Source organism: Paroedura picta, chromosome 3, assembly GCF_049243985.1.
Source record: "Paroedura picta isolate Pp20150507F chromosome 3, Ppicta_v3.0, whole genome shotgun sequence".
In the NCBI taxonomy this organism is placed as follows: domain Eukaryota; kingdom Metazoa; phylum Chordata; class Lepidosauria; order Squamata; family Gekkonidae; genus Paroedura; species Paroedura picta.
In genome coordinates this window covers 62212440-62232143 of record NC_135371.1, presented here as the reverse complement: position 1 = coordinate 62232143, position 19704 = coordinate 62212440, and the positions used below count along the sequence as shown (strand labels likewise).

Here is a 19704-nt window from a genome sequence, read left to right as displayed (position 1 = left end):
ACAATAAACAACTTCCACAGACTGATCCACTAGTTCAGAAAATATGTCAGGAGGGAAATGCGCTCAGACCTAGGGGATCATGGGAAGTTCATGGCCTACATATAGATTACCAGAACTAACAAGAGTCTAGCCTGAATCTGTTCCAGCGAGATTTTCTCGCTGATTAAGACAGTGCCGCTCTCAAATGTGTTATTTTTCTCCAGGTGTGAAAAGACTGGATATAAATACAACAGCAAGATTTGTGGCTGGTGGCTAAATTTTAGAATCTGATTCTAGGCGCCACATATAGAACATCAGACCTGTAACCATTTCATTCCCTGTGACTTCATCCACAAAATGTATTAGTTAGCGATCCAGCATTTTATGGTTTGTTAAACATATCAAGACAACCAGTACAACACTTGTCAAGGTTCTGATTCTCTGATTTGTGCTCCTAAGAAAACAATTTTCTTATTGAGAACAAGTATCACAAGGGATTATTAATGGAGCCTGATAATGTAGACAGGAACTTCAAGCTATCCCCTTCAGAAAACAAATATGGTTTCAGTCTTCACTATGGTGTTGAGCCACCTGCACCATAATTGAAAAAAATACATTAGAGTGCATTCCCAAATGATTAGGATTAATGTTGAGAATAGCAATTTATGTTAACCTCTTTTATTAGACCAGTTATTTATCTTTTACAGCCAGCTGTAACTACACATATCTGAAACACTTGATATGGTAGCAGAATATAAAAAGTGTTTCACTTAAAATAACCAAGTTGTCATGATCCCCATGATGATGACTCTGGACTATGACTTAGAATCAGACCAGGAGCCAGAAGCATGGCCTGTAGGAGAGCAAAAACCTGCAAGGTTGATGCCCCTGGACCATTTGCTTCAAAACTGGCCCCTGCAGAGCTTGCAGTTGAAGCTACTTCACCAGAACTTTCCTCTCTCCCCCAGGGCTGGGCGCATTTAAACACCAATTTCTACACAGCACAAACAGCAGAGGCTTTGGGCTTGTGCCCAGATAGACCAAAGATGCAGTGACAGGCTGACAACCTATGGTCCACCTCGTCAGCCAGGTCATAGTCCCAGTGGATATGGAGAGATGGGTGTCAAGAACTGGTGGTTTGGAATGTTCATTGAATGTGGGAGATGACTGACCTTTGGGAATTGTGGCATAGTGGTTACAGATGAGCTTTCCAGAGCCATGTCTTCAGATATGTGAAGGGAAAATCAGACTGGAGACTCTTCTTAGGGGAAGATTACATGGCAACCAATTCCCCCCAGTTCTGCATCATTTCCCCTCTTGTGTGAATTAGGCCACAGACACCGAAATGCCCCTCTGCCCTAATACACATGGGGTAGTCACAGTACACAGGTGTCCACCCTGTTCCTTCTTCTCCATTTTTTTACTGTTGTTATGTGCCTACATGCTTCCTTAACTGTTGCCCCTTAGAATAGCGATCTCCAACCTGTGAGCTGCAGACCACATGTCCGTAGACTAATTGGAGGTGGGCCGCAAAGGACGCCTTCTTCCCCCCCCCCCCCGGCCCTTTACTTCATCCCCCCTGGCCCTTTACAACACACTTCGGGTGTCGTCTCCCATCACTCCCAGATGGGACTATCTCGTTACAGAGAAACAAGCTCGGGGTTCCCATTGATTTGTCATTGTCATGAGTTAAAATTTCCATGAAAATAAAATGTTCCTTATGTTCATTGTTGTGGCGTGTCTGTATCTTATTTTGAAGGGATGTTTAAACATTACCATAGCGATCAGAGAGCGTTAGGGCAGAGGTTGAGAGTAGAGGAGTAAACTACCCCCCCCCACCGGGCCTCAGTAAAATTGTCAGGCGTTGAGTGGTCCCCAGTGATAAAAAGGTTGGGGACCACTGCCTTAGAAGAAGAGCTGGATTTTTGTACCGTGCAGTTTACTACTAAAAGGAGTCTCAGAACGGTTTACAAACACCTTTTCCTTTCATCTCCCCACAATAGACAACTTGTGAGGGTTGTGGAGCTGTGAGAGGTCTGAAAGAACTGGGAGTGGGCCACAATCACCCAGCAGGCCTCAGGTGTCTCTAAGCACTTTAAAACCGCCTTCCCTTCTTCTCCCCATAATAGGCACCCTGTAAGGGAGGTGAGGCTGAGAGCTCTGAGAGAACTGGGAATGTCCCACAGTCACCCAGCAGGCCTCAGGTCTCTAAGCAGTTTAAAATCGCCGTTTCTTCCTTTCCCCATCAGGCACCCTGTGAGGCTGAGAGCTCTGAGAGAACTGGGAATGGACCACAGTCGCCCTTCAGGCCTCAGTTGTCTCTAAGCACTTTAAAATCACCTTCCCTTCCTCTCCCCAAAGTATGCCCCTATGATGGAAGAATCCAGAGAGGTGATGAGGAATTTGGGGGCAGTAGGATGGGGCAGCAGTCTGACTCTTCCTACTGTGGCTGCATTTTTCTTGCGAGATATGTTCCAAGGTGGCTTGTCATTGCCTCCTTCTGGATAGTAGTGACCCAGGACTTCCTTGCTGGTCTCCCATCCCAGTTCTGACCAGTGCTGTGGTGAGCCCAAGGTCATTCAGCTGGCTGCATGTGGGGGAGCAGGGAATCAAACCCAGTTCGCCAGATTAGAAGCCGCCACTCTTAAGTATTGAGAGCCAGCTCCACCCTCTGAAGAAGCCTGTTCCACCGAGAAACAGCTCTAACTGTGAGGAACTTCTTCTATAAGTTTAGCCGAAAATCCTCCAGGCCTTCCTGTCCTCTACCATTCCCAGAAGTCCATTTAAGTTTGCACCCACTGCTTCAGTGACTCCATCCAGCCACCTCATTCTCTGTCGTCCCCTTCTTTTGCCCTCAATCGCTCCCAGCATTAGGCTCTTCTCCAGGGAGTCCTTCCTTCTCATAAGGTGGCCAAAGTATTTGAGTTTCACCTTCAGGATCTGGCCTTCTAAGGAGCAGTCAGGGCTGATCTCCTCTAACACTGACCGGTTTGTTCGCCTTGCAGTCCAAGGGACTCGCAAGAGTCTTCTCCAGCACCAGAGTTCAAAAGCCTCAATTCTTTGACGCTCGGCCTTCCTTATGGTCCAACTTTCACAACCATACATTGCAACTGGGGATACCATAGCCTTGACTAAACGCACTTTGGCAGGGTGATATCTCTGCTTTTTAGGATGCTGTCTAAATTTGCCATAGCTCTCCTCCCCAGGAGTAAGCGTCTTTTAATTTCTTTTCTGCAGTCCCCATCTGCAGTGATCTTGGAGCCCAGGAAAATAAAATCTGTCACTACCTCCATTTCTTCCCCATCTATTTGCCAGGAATTGAGAGGGCCAGATGCCATGATCTTCATTTTCTTGATGTTGAGTTTCAAGCCAACTTTTGCACTCTCCTCCTTCACCCGCATCAACAGGCTCTTTAGTTCCTCATTGCTTTCTACCATTAAAGTGGTATCATATGCATATCTGAGGTTGTTGATATTTCTCCCTGCAATCTTGATCCCAATTTGTGACTCATCTAACCCCGCCTTTCTCATGATGTGCTCCGCATACAAGTTACATAGGCAAGGCAACAGTATACAGCCTTGCCGAACTCCTTTCTCAATTTTGAACCAATCATTGATTCCATGCCCGGTTCTCACTGTTGCTTCTTGAATTGCATATATTTTTCTTAAGAGACAAATAAGATGCTCTGGTATTCCCATCTCTTTAAGAACTTGCCACAATTTGTTGTGCTCCACACAATCAAAGGCTTTAGCATATCAATGAAGGAGAAGTAGATGTTTTTCTGGAACTCCCTAGCTTTTTCCATGATCCAGCCTATGTTGGCAATTTGATCTCTAGTTCCTCTGCCTCTTTGAAATCCTGCCTGTACTTCTGGAAGTTCTCGGTCCACATATTGCTGGAGCCTAGCTTGTAGGATTTTGAGCATAACTTTGCTAGCATGAGAAATGAGTGCAATGGTGCGGTAATTTGAACATTTTTTGGCATTGCCCTTTTAGTTATGCTTTAAGTTTAAAAAAGGAAAAGGAGGAAAAGAATTTCAACCACTGTGTCTCATTTCCGTTCCCCAAACTTCTTAAGGGGGTCTCATATCGAGGCTTGTTGCATCTTGTTGTTCCCATTGACTTATGTTCTGTCCAGTTGGCCTTTGGCTTAGAAAGTGCAGTTGTAGTCTTTCCCTCAGAGTATACATCGGTGAATCTTGAAGCAGTTGTACCTCCTGGGCTCGAATATCAGTACAGTTTTTTTTCCCAAGAAGCTCCTTTCTATCGATTACTTTCACAGCAGATCCATATATCTTTTGATTGGTTCTTGTGTACTGTTGCTTTGGAGTGGCTGTATGTCTTTTTAGGTAGGGCGTCCTTATCTAGGCTGCAAAGCTCCGACATCCCCTTTTCCATCTCCATAGTTTCAAATTTCTCTTCTGCTGGTAATTTTCCACCTTGTTTAGAGCTATCATCAGCCACTGTTGTTAATTCATCATTCCTGTTAGAGACTTCTTCCTTGCCACCTTTGAACTCCTTGAGCATATTTTTAAGCAAGCCATCTATAAATGCTTTCAGATCTTGAGTTTGTTTCTCTATTAGATGAGCAATTTTTTTTAGCATAGACATGTTTTAGGCTTGGAATTTTGTTAGTCTTAGGCAATTTTGCAAATAACCAGTAGAGGTCCTACAGAGTCCTAACGAAAGCAACAGTCTGTTTTGATATTGAATTCAGTAAAGCAATGTCTCGTACTGGAACAGAATTCTCGTGAGATCTTCCCACCCACGGCTCTTATCTCTTATCTCCGAAAACCAAAACAAATGCAGTAAGAGCTATTACTAATTAGTATCAGTTGATTTAAGTCCTTCTTCTACTTAGAAAAGAGAATTAGCCTGCCTCATATGAAGGTGGCTTCAAGCAGAGCCAGAAACGGGGGGGAAAGGAGAAACGGAGAAATACTTGCATCTTTGTGCGTTGATTGATGTCTTGATATCTTGGAATTTAGCAGATGTCCTCCCCTCAATTCACAGCATTCGTTTGCAGTAAATTGTAGTAGAGGATCAAAGTAGATTCTTGAAAGAAGAAAAGAAAGGAAAGAAAAGTCCAGAATATGGCCGGCGTCCTCTTGGCCCAAAACGCTGACAGCCTTTAATCCAGGGAGATATACTCCCTAAAGGATTGGAGACGGCCCCAAGAATTCCCTAGAGCTTCCTGGGCAGAAAGGTGAGGTGGGGTTTGCGTACCCCTCCTCTTTTCTGCTAATTGCTTCTGCAATTAACCCCTGTCAGGCTTCAGAGAGATTGCTCTGTAATCCCCTCAGGACGCCATCTTAAGCCACACCCGGCATTGCCCTTTTTTTCGGAATTTTCCCAAAAAAGGAAATACATACATATGCATGCCCAAAAGCAGAATGGTGCAGCCAACTTTTTGTTGTTTGGTAGGTAGATGGTGTGGAACTCTGCAGCAAAGCACCTGGACCTAGCATCATCAACATGGGGGAGGAGCTCCCTTCTGCACTATTTTTTTAGGAGGTACATTAATGATGCAGTACTAGGTTGAACTTGCATTTTAAAAAGGAGAACTTTAAAGACCTAGCACTACTGAAGGGGGGAGAAAGGGGGAGAAGCACTAAACATTCAGTAGGATTGCTACAAACAGTAAATGTAGCTGGAAGAATCCTTACAATTCCAAAAAAATATGCTCTGACCAAAACCGACCAATAAGGAGAAACCAGGTACATGGCACAAAAAACAGTATGGCAATGGTATCCTCATTTTCTCCTTCAGTTGCAGAACTCCACAACTCCCAAGAGAAAGTCAGTTTTTTTTTTTTTTTTTTTTTTACAAAGGGTGCAGAGCACAGGCACAGGATTTAAATTAAATGAATATCTACTTGACTTCTCCAGTAAAATGAAGTAAACTTTGAGTGCAGAAAAGGCCTAAGAAGGACTTTGGACATAAATGTATTAAACAGTGCTAGTTAAACAAAAGATAGGGGGAGGATATTTGGGCTAGGGAGTAGCAATCTGTGTTAGAGTTATAACATTCAACTTTCAAAAATCACATTCAGCACTCTTTACCAGCTGCAATGTCTTTCGTCTCTCTTCCCAAATCCATGAGCAGTTCTACCTAATGGGCAACAGGGGAGACTTCCCCAGGGCCTCTTCTGCATGATGGATAAGCTGATGAAACCTCACTAAATACATTGTTGTTTTTCTGATCTCTGCACAGAAGAGTGAATTTACTTCGCAAAACTGATTTTTCTCTGCCTCTTCGATGCTTTAAGCGTTTCTGAAAGATTCTTTTCACTGATTCATTTATCTCCTGGAGGTATTCTGCATGGAGCCAAATAAAACAGTTTAAAAAACAACCAGTTTAGACCGCTTTATTATATTACAGTCGTTGTTCTGCATTGAATATAGCCTGAGATGCTCTATTAGTCATGTAGAGAAGCTCCTTAGTTATGCAGATTAGTGACTGTATTAGAGAACAAAGTGGAGTTGGCAAAACTACAGGGGGGAAGGGCTATGAATTGTTTCATGCAGAGAGCATTGCAACGTAGTTTTTCAGCAGACTATATTCAATGCAGAACAATGATTGTAATATAATAAAGCAGTGTAAACTGGTTGTTTATTTAAACTGTTTTATTTGGCTCCATGCAGAATACCTCCTCTCCTGCTGGAGGAGGCATTACCACCCTAAGAAAGGCAAAAAGAAGAAGAGCAGTCTCCTGCTGCCATTTGTGTCTGCTCTTTGTAGGGCTAGGGCAGCTGGCATCTGCTGCTGCCAGCTCCTGCCTCCCTTGCATGGACTGATGGCTACCCTTAGTTTAGCTCTGATGGGGGAGAGTGGTACATTGGCATTTATTCTTTTGCCAAGGGCCACAGGATCTCTGAGACAGCCGCTATCCTAGCTTATTTAGGGCAAGTTGATCCTAATAAATAGAATATTAAGCTACTGCTGCTATTTAGATTTTTTCCCTGTTGGATCAGCATGTCTGTTTATATATTTAGATTCTGTGAATTAACCAAACAGCATGTGCAGTCACATTTGTTTTCCATGTTATGGAATAGGCTGCTTTTCACTGTAACTACCAAAATTGCTGATGGATTTACACTTGAGTAATCATGGTAAGCTAGTAAATTTTAAAGACTATAAATATACAGGTTTCATTTGTTACAGCAGTCAAATAGTATGCATCTATGGTCAGGAAAAATATAATATTAAAGAAGTATAATATTTTAAAAAACAGGAAATTTCAGACCTAAATAAAATTCAGCTCTTATATTGAGTCAAACTTTCTAATGATTTCCAAAATACATTTCAGTTTTAAAATGTGCAAAAAAGATACTTTTAAGCACAGGATAAGTAAGATGAATTATGGAACATCCTTATCCATTGTTGTTCCTCTATATATTTCTGAAACAGCCTAGGGCAGCTGTCCCCAACCCCCGGTCCGGGGACCAGTACCGGTCCGTTGATCAGTCGGTACCAGGCCGTGGCTCCTCCTCATCCTCCTCCCCGGCTGCTGCCTCGGGGGCTGCCCTGCCACTGTGCTTCCGGCTCACCTTTGGTGCTGGGGCTCCCCCTCGGCGTGTCACTGCGCACCTGCTGCTGGTAGCACCCTCCAGTGGGCGGGAGGAAGCCAGGGACACCAGCAGGAAAGCAAGCAGAGCTGGGGCTCAGGCGGCGATGTCCGTCAGCAAAAGACTACCCCCCCCCCAGGCCTCAGTAAAATTATCAAGCATTGACCGCTCCTCGGCGATAAAAGTTTGGGGACCACTGGCCTAGGGGGTGGAACTTGTCCGGCTGTCCAAGTTAGAATAGGTCCAATCAGAGTGCAGCCAGCTTTATCCTGATTGGCCCTGCTCTTACAGCTCCCACCCTCTGGCCCTGGTCTCTAGCCTCTTTGCTCTCAGACGCCTCAGTGCCTGGAGTCAGCAGAAGGTAAGAGGGCCCTGGGCAAATGGTCATGGTGGAGGGCCTCCTAACGAGGGCCTCTTGGCCTGCTAGGCTGGGCCTGCTGACGAGGGCCTCCCGGCCTGCTGACTGCCTGCTAAGGAGCTGTGTCCCAGCCCCGCTAACGAGCTGCCCAGCCCTCGCCCGCCCCACTTGATTTGGATGTAAGCTGCGACCCAAAGCCACTTTAAGCTGCCTGGCCAAGGGCCAGGGGAGGGGACCCTTTCAGGGCCTGTTCCTAAGAAGCAAGTTATAGATGATTTCAAAAAGACTTTTGTAAACACTTGCAGAATTGAGGCCTTTATGTTAAATAAACTGTTAGAACATTTCTGTCTGAGTGTTGGCATTAAAATTGATGGCCATTTATCTTCATTAATAAACATAGCTAATTACTGGAATTTTCCTATGTATTTGCATCACGGTCTTTATTTAATGGGTAATTCAACTGATAATGGACAACTGATAATGGACAAAAATTAGAGTACAATTAGTGTTTTGGAACCCAAAACATAAGATGTCACCCACAAACCTCTTTTACCCATCTGTTTCTCTCAGCTGGAGTGAAAAATATTTTTTAGCAAGAAAAATAGGGCTGTGAGCTCTAGAGGTCTATAATGCCAGAGTCCCACTTTCAAAGCAGCCATTTTCTCCACGGAAGTCGATCTCAATAGCCCGGTTGTAATTCCAGGAGATCACCAGCCCTATGCCAGAAAACTGTATAAGGGCAAGGAGCTGAGAAAGAAACCTCAGAAGACTGGGATCGAGAAACTGCATGTCATGCTTAATTTTATTCCCAGTTTTAGAAGGTATTCCTTTAACATTTTTTTCATTCAATGGATTTTATTTATTTAACATATTTTGATCCCATGTTTCCCTCCTCTGAGATGGCTCACTGTGGGCTCTAAGCAAACTTAAAGCAAGTCTCCTCATAGTTGTCTTATTTTTTTCGTATTCCTCCCCCCTCCCTTCGCCGCACTGGGACGTTTCAGCTAAGCCTTAGCACTGACCTGAATAAAGAGAAACAGCCTGCTACATTAATTATAGTCCCTGAGGAGAATGAATACAGCAGCATTTTCAAAACGATGGTCTCTCATCACTTTAACTGTGCATTTTCCTTCCCACAGCACAGTGTGGTGGCTGAAAGTGACTGAAGTGTTTGCTCTCAACAGATTTGGCATAGATTCTGTGGGGTGTCAATACATGGCTTTAGTCACACCTTTTACATTTATAAGGATATTTAAAATGTTCAGCAAATCATTTCAGTCAGAAAATTGTTTCTAGATCACAGATGTATGGCAGGAAGAATTCTAAAAGACCACCCCCATGAAGAAGCCTGTTCCACCGAGAAACAGCTCTAACTGTGAGGAACTTCTTCCATAAGTTTAGCCGAAAATCCTCCAGGCCTTCCTGCCCTCTACCATTCCCCGGAGTCCATTTAAGTTTGCACCCGCCCTGGGGGCCCTTACCAAATTATTTAATCCGCTCCGCTAGGAGCGGGTTAAAGATTATAGTCCGCCTCATTTCAGCTCGCCCACGGAGACTTATGGATCCGATTGGATTCCTGAATGCTCTGTGGGACCCAATGCCTCCCGGCACTTCTCTAGATGGACTGGTCAGTGACTGGCACAAAAGACTGCTGGCCGCCATTGATGAGATAGCTCCCAGACGTCCTCTCCGTCCCCGTCTCAAGCGGGCCCCATGGTACACCGAGGAGCTCCGCAAGAAGAAACGGGAACTGAGACGACTAGAGCGAGTTTGGAGGAAGACCCGCGACAAAGAATTGAGAGCATCTTATAGAACGCAGTTAAGAGCCTATGAGATGGCGGTGAAGTCAGTGAAATGCAACTTTTACTCGACTAGCATCGCGTCTGCGCACTCATGCCCAGCACAACTATTTAGGGTAGTCCGATCTCTCACCGCCCTCGATGAAGGGCGCCAAAACAATAGCCAATTGGACATTAGCTGTGAGGCATTTGTGAGTCACTTCGCAGACAAAATCTCGACCCTCCGCCATGACCTCCCTCCAACTTTGGACACAGAAAGTGAACTGGAGGCTCCTTGGCCGTCTTTGGAGAGAACAATGAGTTACTTCAGACGACTCTCAGATGAAGTGGACAGGATGCTAGCAACAACGAGTCCAACCACTTGCCCTCTAGACCCATGTCCATCGTGGCTCCTAAAAACAACAGACCTAAGAATAGGAGCTCCACTCTGGGAAATAATCAACCTCTCCCTTTCAACAGGAGAATTCCCGGAGGGATTAAAAGAGGCAGTGGTACGCCCATTGCTCAAAAAACCATCCTTGGCTCCGCAGGAGCCTGACAACTACCACCCCGTCTTGCATCTGGCGTTTCTGGGGAAGTTGGTGGAAAGGGCTGCTGCAGGCCAAATATCAGCATTCCTGGAAAAAACTTCAGCCCTTGATCCATTTCAGTCGGGCTTCCGGCCTGGCCATGGGGTGGACACAGCACTAATCGCCCTGACGGATGACCTCCGCCGCCAACTGTACCGAGGCGGGTCAGCGCTGCTATATACTATTAGACCTGTTGGCAGCGTTTGACACAGTCGATCATGAGCTCCTAGCTCACCGCCTTGCCGACGCTGGGATACGGGGGACAGCCCTCAAATGACTGACCTCCTTCGTCCAGGGTCGCGGACAGAGGGGAGCAATAGGAGAGAGAGTATCTAGCCGTTACCAGCTCACGTGTGGAGTCCCACAAGGAGCAGTCCTCTCTCCTATCCTATTTAATATCTTCATGCGCCCTCTTGCTCAGCTGGTGCGGAGGTTTGGGCTGGGTTGCCACCAATATGCAGATGACACCCAGCTCTTCCTCCTGATGGATGACTGCCCTGACTCCCCCCCAGAATCTTTAGCCAGATGCCTGGAAGGAGTGACAAAATGGATCAAGCAGAGTTGTCTGAAGCTCAGTCCTGCAAAGACGGAGGTCCTGTGTTTGGGTAGGAAGGGACTATGGGAGGAAGAGCGCCTGCCCATCCTGGACGGTGTGCAGCTCCTAGTGACTCACTCCGCCAGGAACCTGGGCGTGATCCTGGATACTTCCCTTACAGTGGAAGCCCAGGTCACGAAGGTAGCACGGCTGGCATTCTACCACCTCCGCCAAGCCAAGCTACTAGCGCCCTACCTGGAACCAGAGCACCTAGCCACAGTGATCCATGCGATGGTCACCTCCAGACTGGACTTCTGCAACTCGCTCTACGCAGGCCTACCCTTATCCTTGATCCGGAAACTACAACTGGTACAGAATGCTGCTGCCAGGATTCTCACTAAGACCTCATGGAGATCACATATCCGGCCGGTACTGCAAGAACTTGGTTGGCTCCCAGTTGAATTCCGGATTAAGCTTAAGGTTTTGGTAATCACCTTTAAGGCCATGCGCGGTCTGGGCCCAGTGTATCTGAGAGACCGCCTCCCTGCCTATACCCCCAGAAGAGCTCTACGCTCCGCCACCTCCAACTGGCTACGGATCCCTGGCCCTAAAGAGGCACGGTGGGCCTCAACAAGGGCCAGAGCCTTCTCGGTCCTGGCCCCCACCTGGTGGAATGAGCTCCCCGAAGAGATCAGGGCCCTGCCGGAACTTCCACAATTCTGCAGGGCCTGCAAAAGGGAGTTCTTTCACCAGGTATTTGGTGGGGCCGACTGAGCCATAACACCTACAGGTGCCCCCCAGACTGAGAGAACGAACCGACTGAGAGATTGTCAAGTTATTGTTGAAGTGCCATTCTAATTGTTCCAGTGATATGTTGTTGTTATTGTTATACTGTTATATTGATTTTGATATTGATTTTGATAGAGTTCTATGTGAATGTTCAAAAATGTTTTATGTAAACCGCCCAGAGCCGTAGGGAAGGGCGGTATAAAAATATAAATAAATAAAATAAAATAAATAAATCTAGTATTCTGTTTCCATCACTGGCAAATTCACAATGAGGGCGCAAAGGAACTCAGTGCTATATCAAAGGCAAGACAGGGAGGTGCATCTCGGGCACAGCTTAAGAATGGTTCTTAAAGCCAGCAACATGCTGTGTCCAGCCAAACTCCTCTCCTTTTATTTTTAAAATGCATTTCTGGCTAAAGCCACTAGGGATGCAGAGAAGTCCGAGCATAGCAAATCAGGTGGATCAGGTGGACTTCACTTTCTCCAACACTAAAAGAAATCTGCCTAAGGGATCGTACAACCAAGCCAGCACACTGAGAGCTGCTACAGTAATTGTCATCCTGCAGGTCATTTTCTCCAATGGTCTAGCCTTTCCCTCTTCCTTTCCTTGCATCCAGCTCAGCCACATCTTGCAAAGCAGTAGCTAGGGTAACCTTTTTCAGCCTTTTGACTGTGGAGGAGCCCCTGAAATAAATGTTCAGGCTTTGAGGACTCCAGGAAGTGATTTCAGCTTGCCGCACCTGCCTGCCACACCCTCTGGAAGTGGCATAAGCATCTGCACCCTTAGCCCTTCTTTCATTACCTCATCCCACCTTTACTACTACTACGGTAGCTTTGCCTCATGTAAACGGGAAAGAAGGGCAGGAGCAGAGAAGACAACCCAGACCCTTACATACCATGCCACATCCAACTCCCCTCACCCTTTGATTTTTATACCTATGGTCTAACCACCAAGCCCTCCCTCTGGCTGGGAACAGCCAATTTCCTAGCTTGGGGCCAAGTCCATTTAGGCAGGAGGGAAAAGGCTACAGAGCCCCTCTAGAGCTCCTGCGGATCCCCAGGTGCCCATGGACCCATTTGGGAATCCCTGAGCTAGGGTGCTTACCTCTCTTCATTTCTCATTTCCTTTTCCACATGTTTCTCATGTCTCCCTTCACCAAATTTTTCTGTGTCCCCCCTCCTCTTTATTTTTACTTTTGGGTCTCAAGACCTTCTCATTCCTATCCTACTTGGTGATATGATGTATTTAAGAGAGTAGTATAGTAACAGACCTTTGTTAATATTATAAACCGAAAGCACTGGCTTTGCTAGGCACTGCACGTTGCACTGGTTCTGCTGGACTTCCAGTACCTCCCCTTGTTTAGACTGTGACTCTGTGTTTGACATCAGCTGGTGTTGCCATAATGGCACTTGTTCTGTTGGGCACTCTGCACATTGTAATGATTCTGCTGGTCTGGCAAAATGCCCCATCCCCCATTTCTACTGCCGAATTATCCAGTTTAACTTTGGTCCTTTGGAAACAATGGAGGATGGGGCAACTTCTTGAGGGGTCATGTGTTTCTTACCATCCAATCTGGTGAAGCTTGCAATCACTATTTTGTGATTCTTTGTTTAGTGTTAGTTATTAAAAGTTAGTACAAATGCAGACTTCTAGTTCTCAAAAAAAATGCTTAAAAGATGTTTGGGATGTTCAACTCTTAGATTTCAAAATAGATGCACTCCCAAGTGCCTGCTAAGAACATGATGGGTGCAATACAATTTTGGTTTTTGGCTACCCTACCAAGTGCTCAAGTCAAGAGACCTTTGGAGGTGGTTAGCCATCGCCTGCCTCCATGTCAGCCCTGCTTAGTTTCTGAGATCTGACAAGGTCAGACTGTCCTGGGGCTGTCCAGGCCAGGTTGAGAGTCATGTGACTGGCCTAAGGTCACCCAGCAGGCTTCCACGGCACAAGTGGGGATTTGAACCTGGGTTTCCCAGAGCCTACTCTGACACTGACCACTACCCCCCTGCTGGCTCTCATGATGGAATAGTCTGTTGGGAACTGATTCTTTTTTTACTGGCATGACTTTATATATTAAGTTTTAAAAAAATTATCTGTCTGCATTTCTTTTCTGAATACTGCAACAAAGTTTGGGTCCAATGGCACCTTTAACACCAAATTTTGTTTTGCTGCTTCAGACCAACAGGACTACCCAATGTTATCTAATTTCTGTCCATTATTAGAATTCATTGCATTATTATTACAGAAAACAATGTTGTTGTGTAGAGGAGGGGTCCTGACCTTGATAGCCCCAGCTTAGCCTGATCTTGTCAGATCTCAGAAGCTAAGCAGGGGCAACATGGAGGAAGGCATTGCCAAACCACCTGTGAACTTCTCTTGCCTTGAAAACCCTACAAGGTTGCCACGAGTCTGTTGTTACTTGATAGCAACAAAATTAATAAATAGAGGAGGGGGGGGATGTTAAAAATGTATCAGCCCCAGGTGCCAAATAGGCTAAATATGTCACTGAAGATAGTGATATAATGTCTTGTATAACAGCTTTTGTCCTGTGAAGGAGGGCATATCTGTCATCAGAAGAGGGAGAAATTCATGCTAATTCCCCCCTCCTTGTGCAGACCCCATCTTAGCCCCCTGGACTGTTCACACAGGACCCCTGAGTAATTAAAAATACATTTTGGGTCATTCATTGGATTGCAGCAGGAGGGAGGGAGGAAAATAGATCTCCTAGCCACTTATCCTGATGCCAGAATTTACCAGGGCCTCTTCTGCATTATGGAAAAGCTGATGAAAATTCACTAAATACATCGTTGTTTTTATCATCTCTGCACAAGAGAGGGAATTTATTCTGCAAAACTGATTTTGCTCTGCATGGTGAACTGCCTCTTCGGTGCTTTAAGAGGCTTTTCACCGCACTGATTCATTTCTCTCAGCCGCTCATGTCAGTCATGCAGAGAAACTCCTTAGTTATGCAGATTAGTGACTGCATTAGAGAACAAAGCAGAGTTGGCAAAACTACACGGGGCAGGGCTATGAATTGTTCCATGCAGAGAGCATTGCAATGTAGTTTTTCAATAGACTATATTCAATGCAGAACAACGATTGTAGTATACTAGAGTGGTCTAAACTGGTTGTTTTTTAAACTGTTTTATTTGGCTCCATGCAGAATACCTTCAGTTCTCAAAAGCTTTATTTTTAGACCTGATAGTTACCATGAAATGACTATGAACATTTTGTAGCACATAAACATTTATTCAGGATGGTGGCTCCATTGTGTAATAGAAATGAGTTTAAAATGATGTGGCAGTTAAGTGAGGAAATGTCACTCCATTTACATTTGTTTTGGAACATTTGGACCAGTGCAAAACACAAGAGACTTGTGAAAGAGGAATATGGAAATTAAAAAATCAGGTACAGTATAATGGAAAATAGGTACAGAAAAATAGGTACAGTATGGAAAATGATGAGTTTGTTGAAAAGATATGCAAATGTTTATAGAAAATAGAAGTGCATACTAATGAGGTGGTGAACTTTCATTCCATCTCTGTCCATATGTCCCTGTTCACTAACTACGGTCTTCAGGCAGCTATCTGTTGGCTATCTGACTCTGAAACATAATTTGTGCATGTGTGTGTTTCATTGTTGCTGTTTAGAGCTACTGAGTTTCTGTCCCTTTCCTGTTCTTTTGGTGCATTAAAAAGGGATCCTGCCAATGTTATCCCAACCATTCAGCTTGAGCTTGAGGTCACAGAACCACAGCCAACCAGAAACAGCTTCATGGTGATGTCTGTGAAAGTGAATTAGTAACCCTCTTTTTTCCTAAATGGGCCGGAGAAGGAATGCATCCCTGTGGTTGAGGCACATTCCCTTTTCACCTCCCAGCACACACACCCTGTCTATTGCATGAAAATTTTCAACCCTTTTCAGTCATTCCTGGTCACTGAAAAGCAGGTTGCAAGAATGTCAGCAAAAATCAGGCTAACCCTTTGCATCAATTCAAATATATACAAACTAGCTTTATATGTGAGGTGCCAAATGATGTAGTATATATTCTCTGTCAAATTGTGAACCTAGCCCCATGTATAGTGATAGACTCAGAGAATAGAGCCAAGTTCAGAGAAGAAACATTTTTCTGCAGACCTATGGGACCTGCCAGATTTTCAGAAAACTTGAAAAGGAAAAAAGTGAGCAGGGTTAAATCCCCTCCATGAGAGGAATGTTGTCTACACAAGTGTAAAGGAGCATCTCCAGAGCCAGAAGTGGGCAAAGGGAGAGGAAATCTGGAGCCACTGCCAGGGGTCCCTTCAGGGAATGGAGGAGGGGTGGTGAGCAGCCACCCTGCATTACCTGAACTGAGCAGATGGAGGAGGTAACTAGAGCCACGACTGCATGAGTCAGCAAGCAGGCAGGTGTAAGGGAGGAGGAGGAGGAGGAGGAGGAGGAGGCAGAAGGGTAAGCTGGAGCTGCTGGAATTGCTGTCACCCCCAGCTCCCTCCTGCCTTGTGAGCCAGGCAGCCGATGTGGCCACACTGGAGATGGGTGGGCAGGCTGCCAAAAGGGCAGCCCAACGATGGGCTGGGAGGAGGATGGAATTCCCACACACAAGTCTTGCAGTTCCCACACTTCAAAATATATCATTGTATAGCATGATATATTGAGGGTTGAAAAGCCATGTTAATATGGGGGGTGGGGGTGGCAGGGGGAGAATTTTCCTTTCTGCATCCCTTGTACAGCGCATTCTGCAGCCTTCAAGTGTTCTCAGTGTAGAAAATCATCCTCTCCGTAAAATACATTTTAGCTTGCAATTTTCTGGGCTAAAAATAAAAGAACAAGAGAAGAATTTCGGCTGTTCTACATGCGGCAGATGCACTGCACACAAGGGAGCCATTATGAGCAGAATGAGTGAATGCAATTAACAGCACTAAAGTGACTAAGCATTACATATAAAATCAGTACAGATCAGTGTAGCTGCTGGTGTACGAGAATCAGCATTTTTAGCAAGAGGAAACACAATATCCAATAACTTTTCCTAATGTCTCATTATTAAGAAGATTATCCATTGTTTAACATATTTTCTCAAGAAAAGATGTTAGAGGGGACCTCATATTTTCAACTGCTGCTGTTAAATGATAAAAGAGCAGATTTCACTTTATTGCCTGCTCCCACAGAACAGAGATTTTTGCAGCTGACTTGCAGAGATATATGTAGAACTTGAACCTGTGAACTTGAATAAATAGCTGGCTTGCCAGCTATCATCTACCAAGAAATAATCTTTGCAAATCAATATAAAAAGTTATGAGATTTTGCCATTGTTTCTCTCACAACAGTCCTAGGAGGCTGTATTATCCCCATTTGCCATACAGTCTATGGAAGCTGATATGCAGTAACTTCCCCCAGACCTCTTAGTGAACAAAAGCAGGGTTTAGGCAGAACTTTAACCGAACTCTAAGCATAGCATTATTGATAGATAGACCATAGATAGATGGTTTGAGAATACAAAAACTAGCCCTGCCAGTCAAGCATAGAAAGAGCTAACTTCCATTTGATTCATGTGGGTCCTTGAATTACATTTCATTCTCTGTCATCGATTGTCTTGTGGTGTCTAACAGTATTGCTTTACATTTGGGAATCCAGTGAGAAAGGTGGATTATCAATCAATCAATATGTGCAATGAGATTATGGAGGCACAACACAGATTTTTTTACATTTCTTTCAGAAAAACGAATGGCTGTGTTTGAACTGCCAAACTCAGAGGCTGCTAGAAGGAAGCCTAGGAGACCCTGCCCCAATGCCACTGCCTGCTCCAGAGCAACAGCCAACTGGATCCCCTCGACACCATCCTGGTGGAATTGGCCAGCAACAGAGAGGAGCCCCCCAGCAAGTAACGCCTCAGAAATCTGACACATCAGCTCCTCAGACCAGGCCCCTTTCACAAGCAAGACAACTCAGGACTTCAGAACAGAGCAAACTACCAGCCACTGTCCAAGAAAAAAAGCCTTCTGCTCCATCAGAAGGAAAGCCACTGTCCAAACTGCCGGAACAGCCTCCAAAGGTTTCTGAAAGTCCGTTGCCAAAGGGGAAAAGTATGGCCACAAAGCCAGAAGCAGATATCAGAGACAGCACGATAATATCTGAATCACACAAAATGAGAGAACAAGAGGTAAGCATCATTCCACTATGGGCACTATGGTTTGGGGGGCATTATTTTCTTGAGTGGGACCCACCCTATCAGCCAAATTGAGACAGTTTATATAATTAATGTTAGCTGGCAGTTGGAATGGAGATAATAGAGATGGGCTACAATCCAAGAGACCTCTTTACACCACGACGTGAAATGGCACATTTGTGTCGGGGCTTTTATCTTTCTGTCTTTTTACCAAGCAGCAGCCCCCCTCTACTTATTGCCCTTGCTGCATTTTAAAAATATCCTCAGGTTTCAGAAGCTATTTGCTATCTGGCAATGACAGGTTGTTGCCCAGGGCAGGAAAAAAATTATCTGCACGTCTCTAGATTACAGATATTTGTCTTAAAAATATATGGAATTTGCTTTCTTCTTTGATTAATGGAGAAAGCTTTCTTGGGACAACATAGTTTATAGTCATTGCAATAACACAGGGAACTATTTACTGTAGATCTTTTTATAATGCAGTGGTTTAATCCTGTCTTGCTGAGTCGGACCAAAGGTCTATTCTGTTCAGCATCTTGTTTCCAACAGCAGTCAGCTTGATGCAGCTGAAAGTTCACCAGCAGACTGTTCTGTTGTTTATCTCCAGAGTCTGATATTCATATGCATGTTGCCTCTGCTCATGAAGAATTTACCTAGCTATCATGATTAGAGATTCCACATGGAGTATACTGTGCTGTGGAGCAGCAAAAACAGGAAAATTCCACCCTTCACCCCAGTGCTCTTTCAGTGCGGAAAATGTCTAGGGAGGGCAGAACCCTTCTTCTCTCATACCTATGGCAACATTCCACCTGCTCAGCTGCAGAAAACATAGGTTGTGTCCCAGACACCTGGGCTGAATCTGCACTTACTTTGTTTATTCCGTTGTGGATCATGCTCAATCAGATTGATTTGAACTTGGGTCTTCCTCTCCCCCCCCCCCGAATTGAAACAGAAAAGTGTTCTGCACGTGTTTAGGGAAGCTCAGAAGGGGAGGGGGGAGGAGAGGATTGAAGAAAGCAGAGGAGGGAGAAAAAAAACAAGAGGCAAATCTCTACCGAGAAAAGTTAGGGCTTCTGAAGCCTCTGCTGACAGAAGTTAGGCCTTCCCCTTTAAGGCAAGCTTGCAGCCTGGGAACCAGGAACTGATGCCCTTGCCAATCAGGGTTCTCTACCACAGAGCTCAGCAGCTAGTTCGGAACATGCAGAGCTCTGCATGCTTTCTCTACTTGAAGAAGTCACGGCTTACAGTTGTAAGCTGTGACTTGTCGGGTAGCATGCTTTCTCATGCTTTCTCACACCGATTTTTCAAATATTGAGGGTTATATTCACTCTAGGGTATTGCAGGGGAAAGGTAGGGTCACTCCAGATCAATCATGTTTGTTGCAGAGGGAAAATTTAAATGGGACAAAATCAAATTGGAAATCACATTCAGTGGAGACTGAATCGACCTGGGATTGGAATCCGTGCAGATTCAGCCCTGGACCCAGCTCTTTAAAAACTTGTACCTGTAGCTTGGGTCTTAGTTTCTCTCACCTGAGATGCAGGGAAAAATAAAATTGGAAGTAGAAAACAAATTCTGTAGTAAACTAAATAAAGTAAATTATCCTAATATAACTGGCATTTTAAAACCAACAAAATTTTATTCAAGATATATAAGTTTCATGTGAAGCACATTTTGTTCTGCTGCTTCAGACCAACACAGCCGTACTCATATGAATCTGACTGAAGACAAAAAAATCACAATATGCAGGACTATCATGATATTTGCCCTATAATACTATAAAATTGAGTATACCAAACTCTAATAGCATATTCTGGAACACATGTTAATTGTGTCCAAAATAATTTGTGTTTAAACATTTAAGGTGTGGTTTGCAAAGGTGAGCTCCTTTTGGACCCTACTGTGATGCCTTTGTAATGTTTGGCCAAACACAGAAACATAGTC

At 44.8% G+C, this 19704-nt stretch overlaps 1 protein-coding gene across 3 annotated transcripts in view; it reads left to right on the top strand.

Annotated features, from left to right (window-relative positions):
• The window catches only part of BSN (bassoon presynaptic cytomatrix protein), a 373610-nt gene that overhangs the window by 306138 nt on the left and 47768 nt on the right, over positions 1 to 19704 (top strand). For all 3 annotated transcript variants that reach the window (XM_077326011.1, XM_077326010.1, XM_077326012.1), the window contains exon 4: positions 17311 to 17754. In XM_077326011.1, the coding sequence (XP_077182126.1) occupies positions 17311 to 17754 (444 nt within the window). The remainder of the gene's footprint in view (positions 1 to 17310; positions 17755 to 19704) is intronic.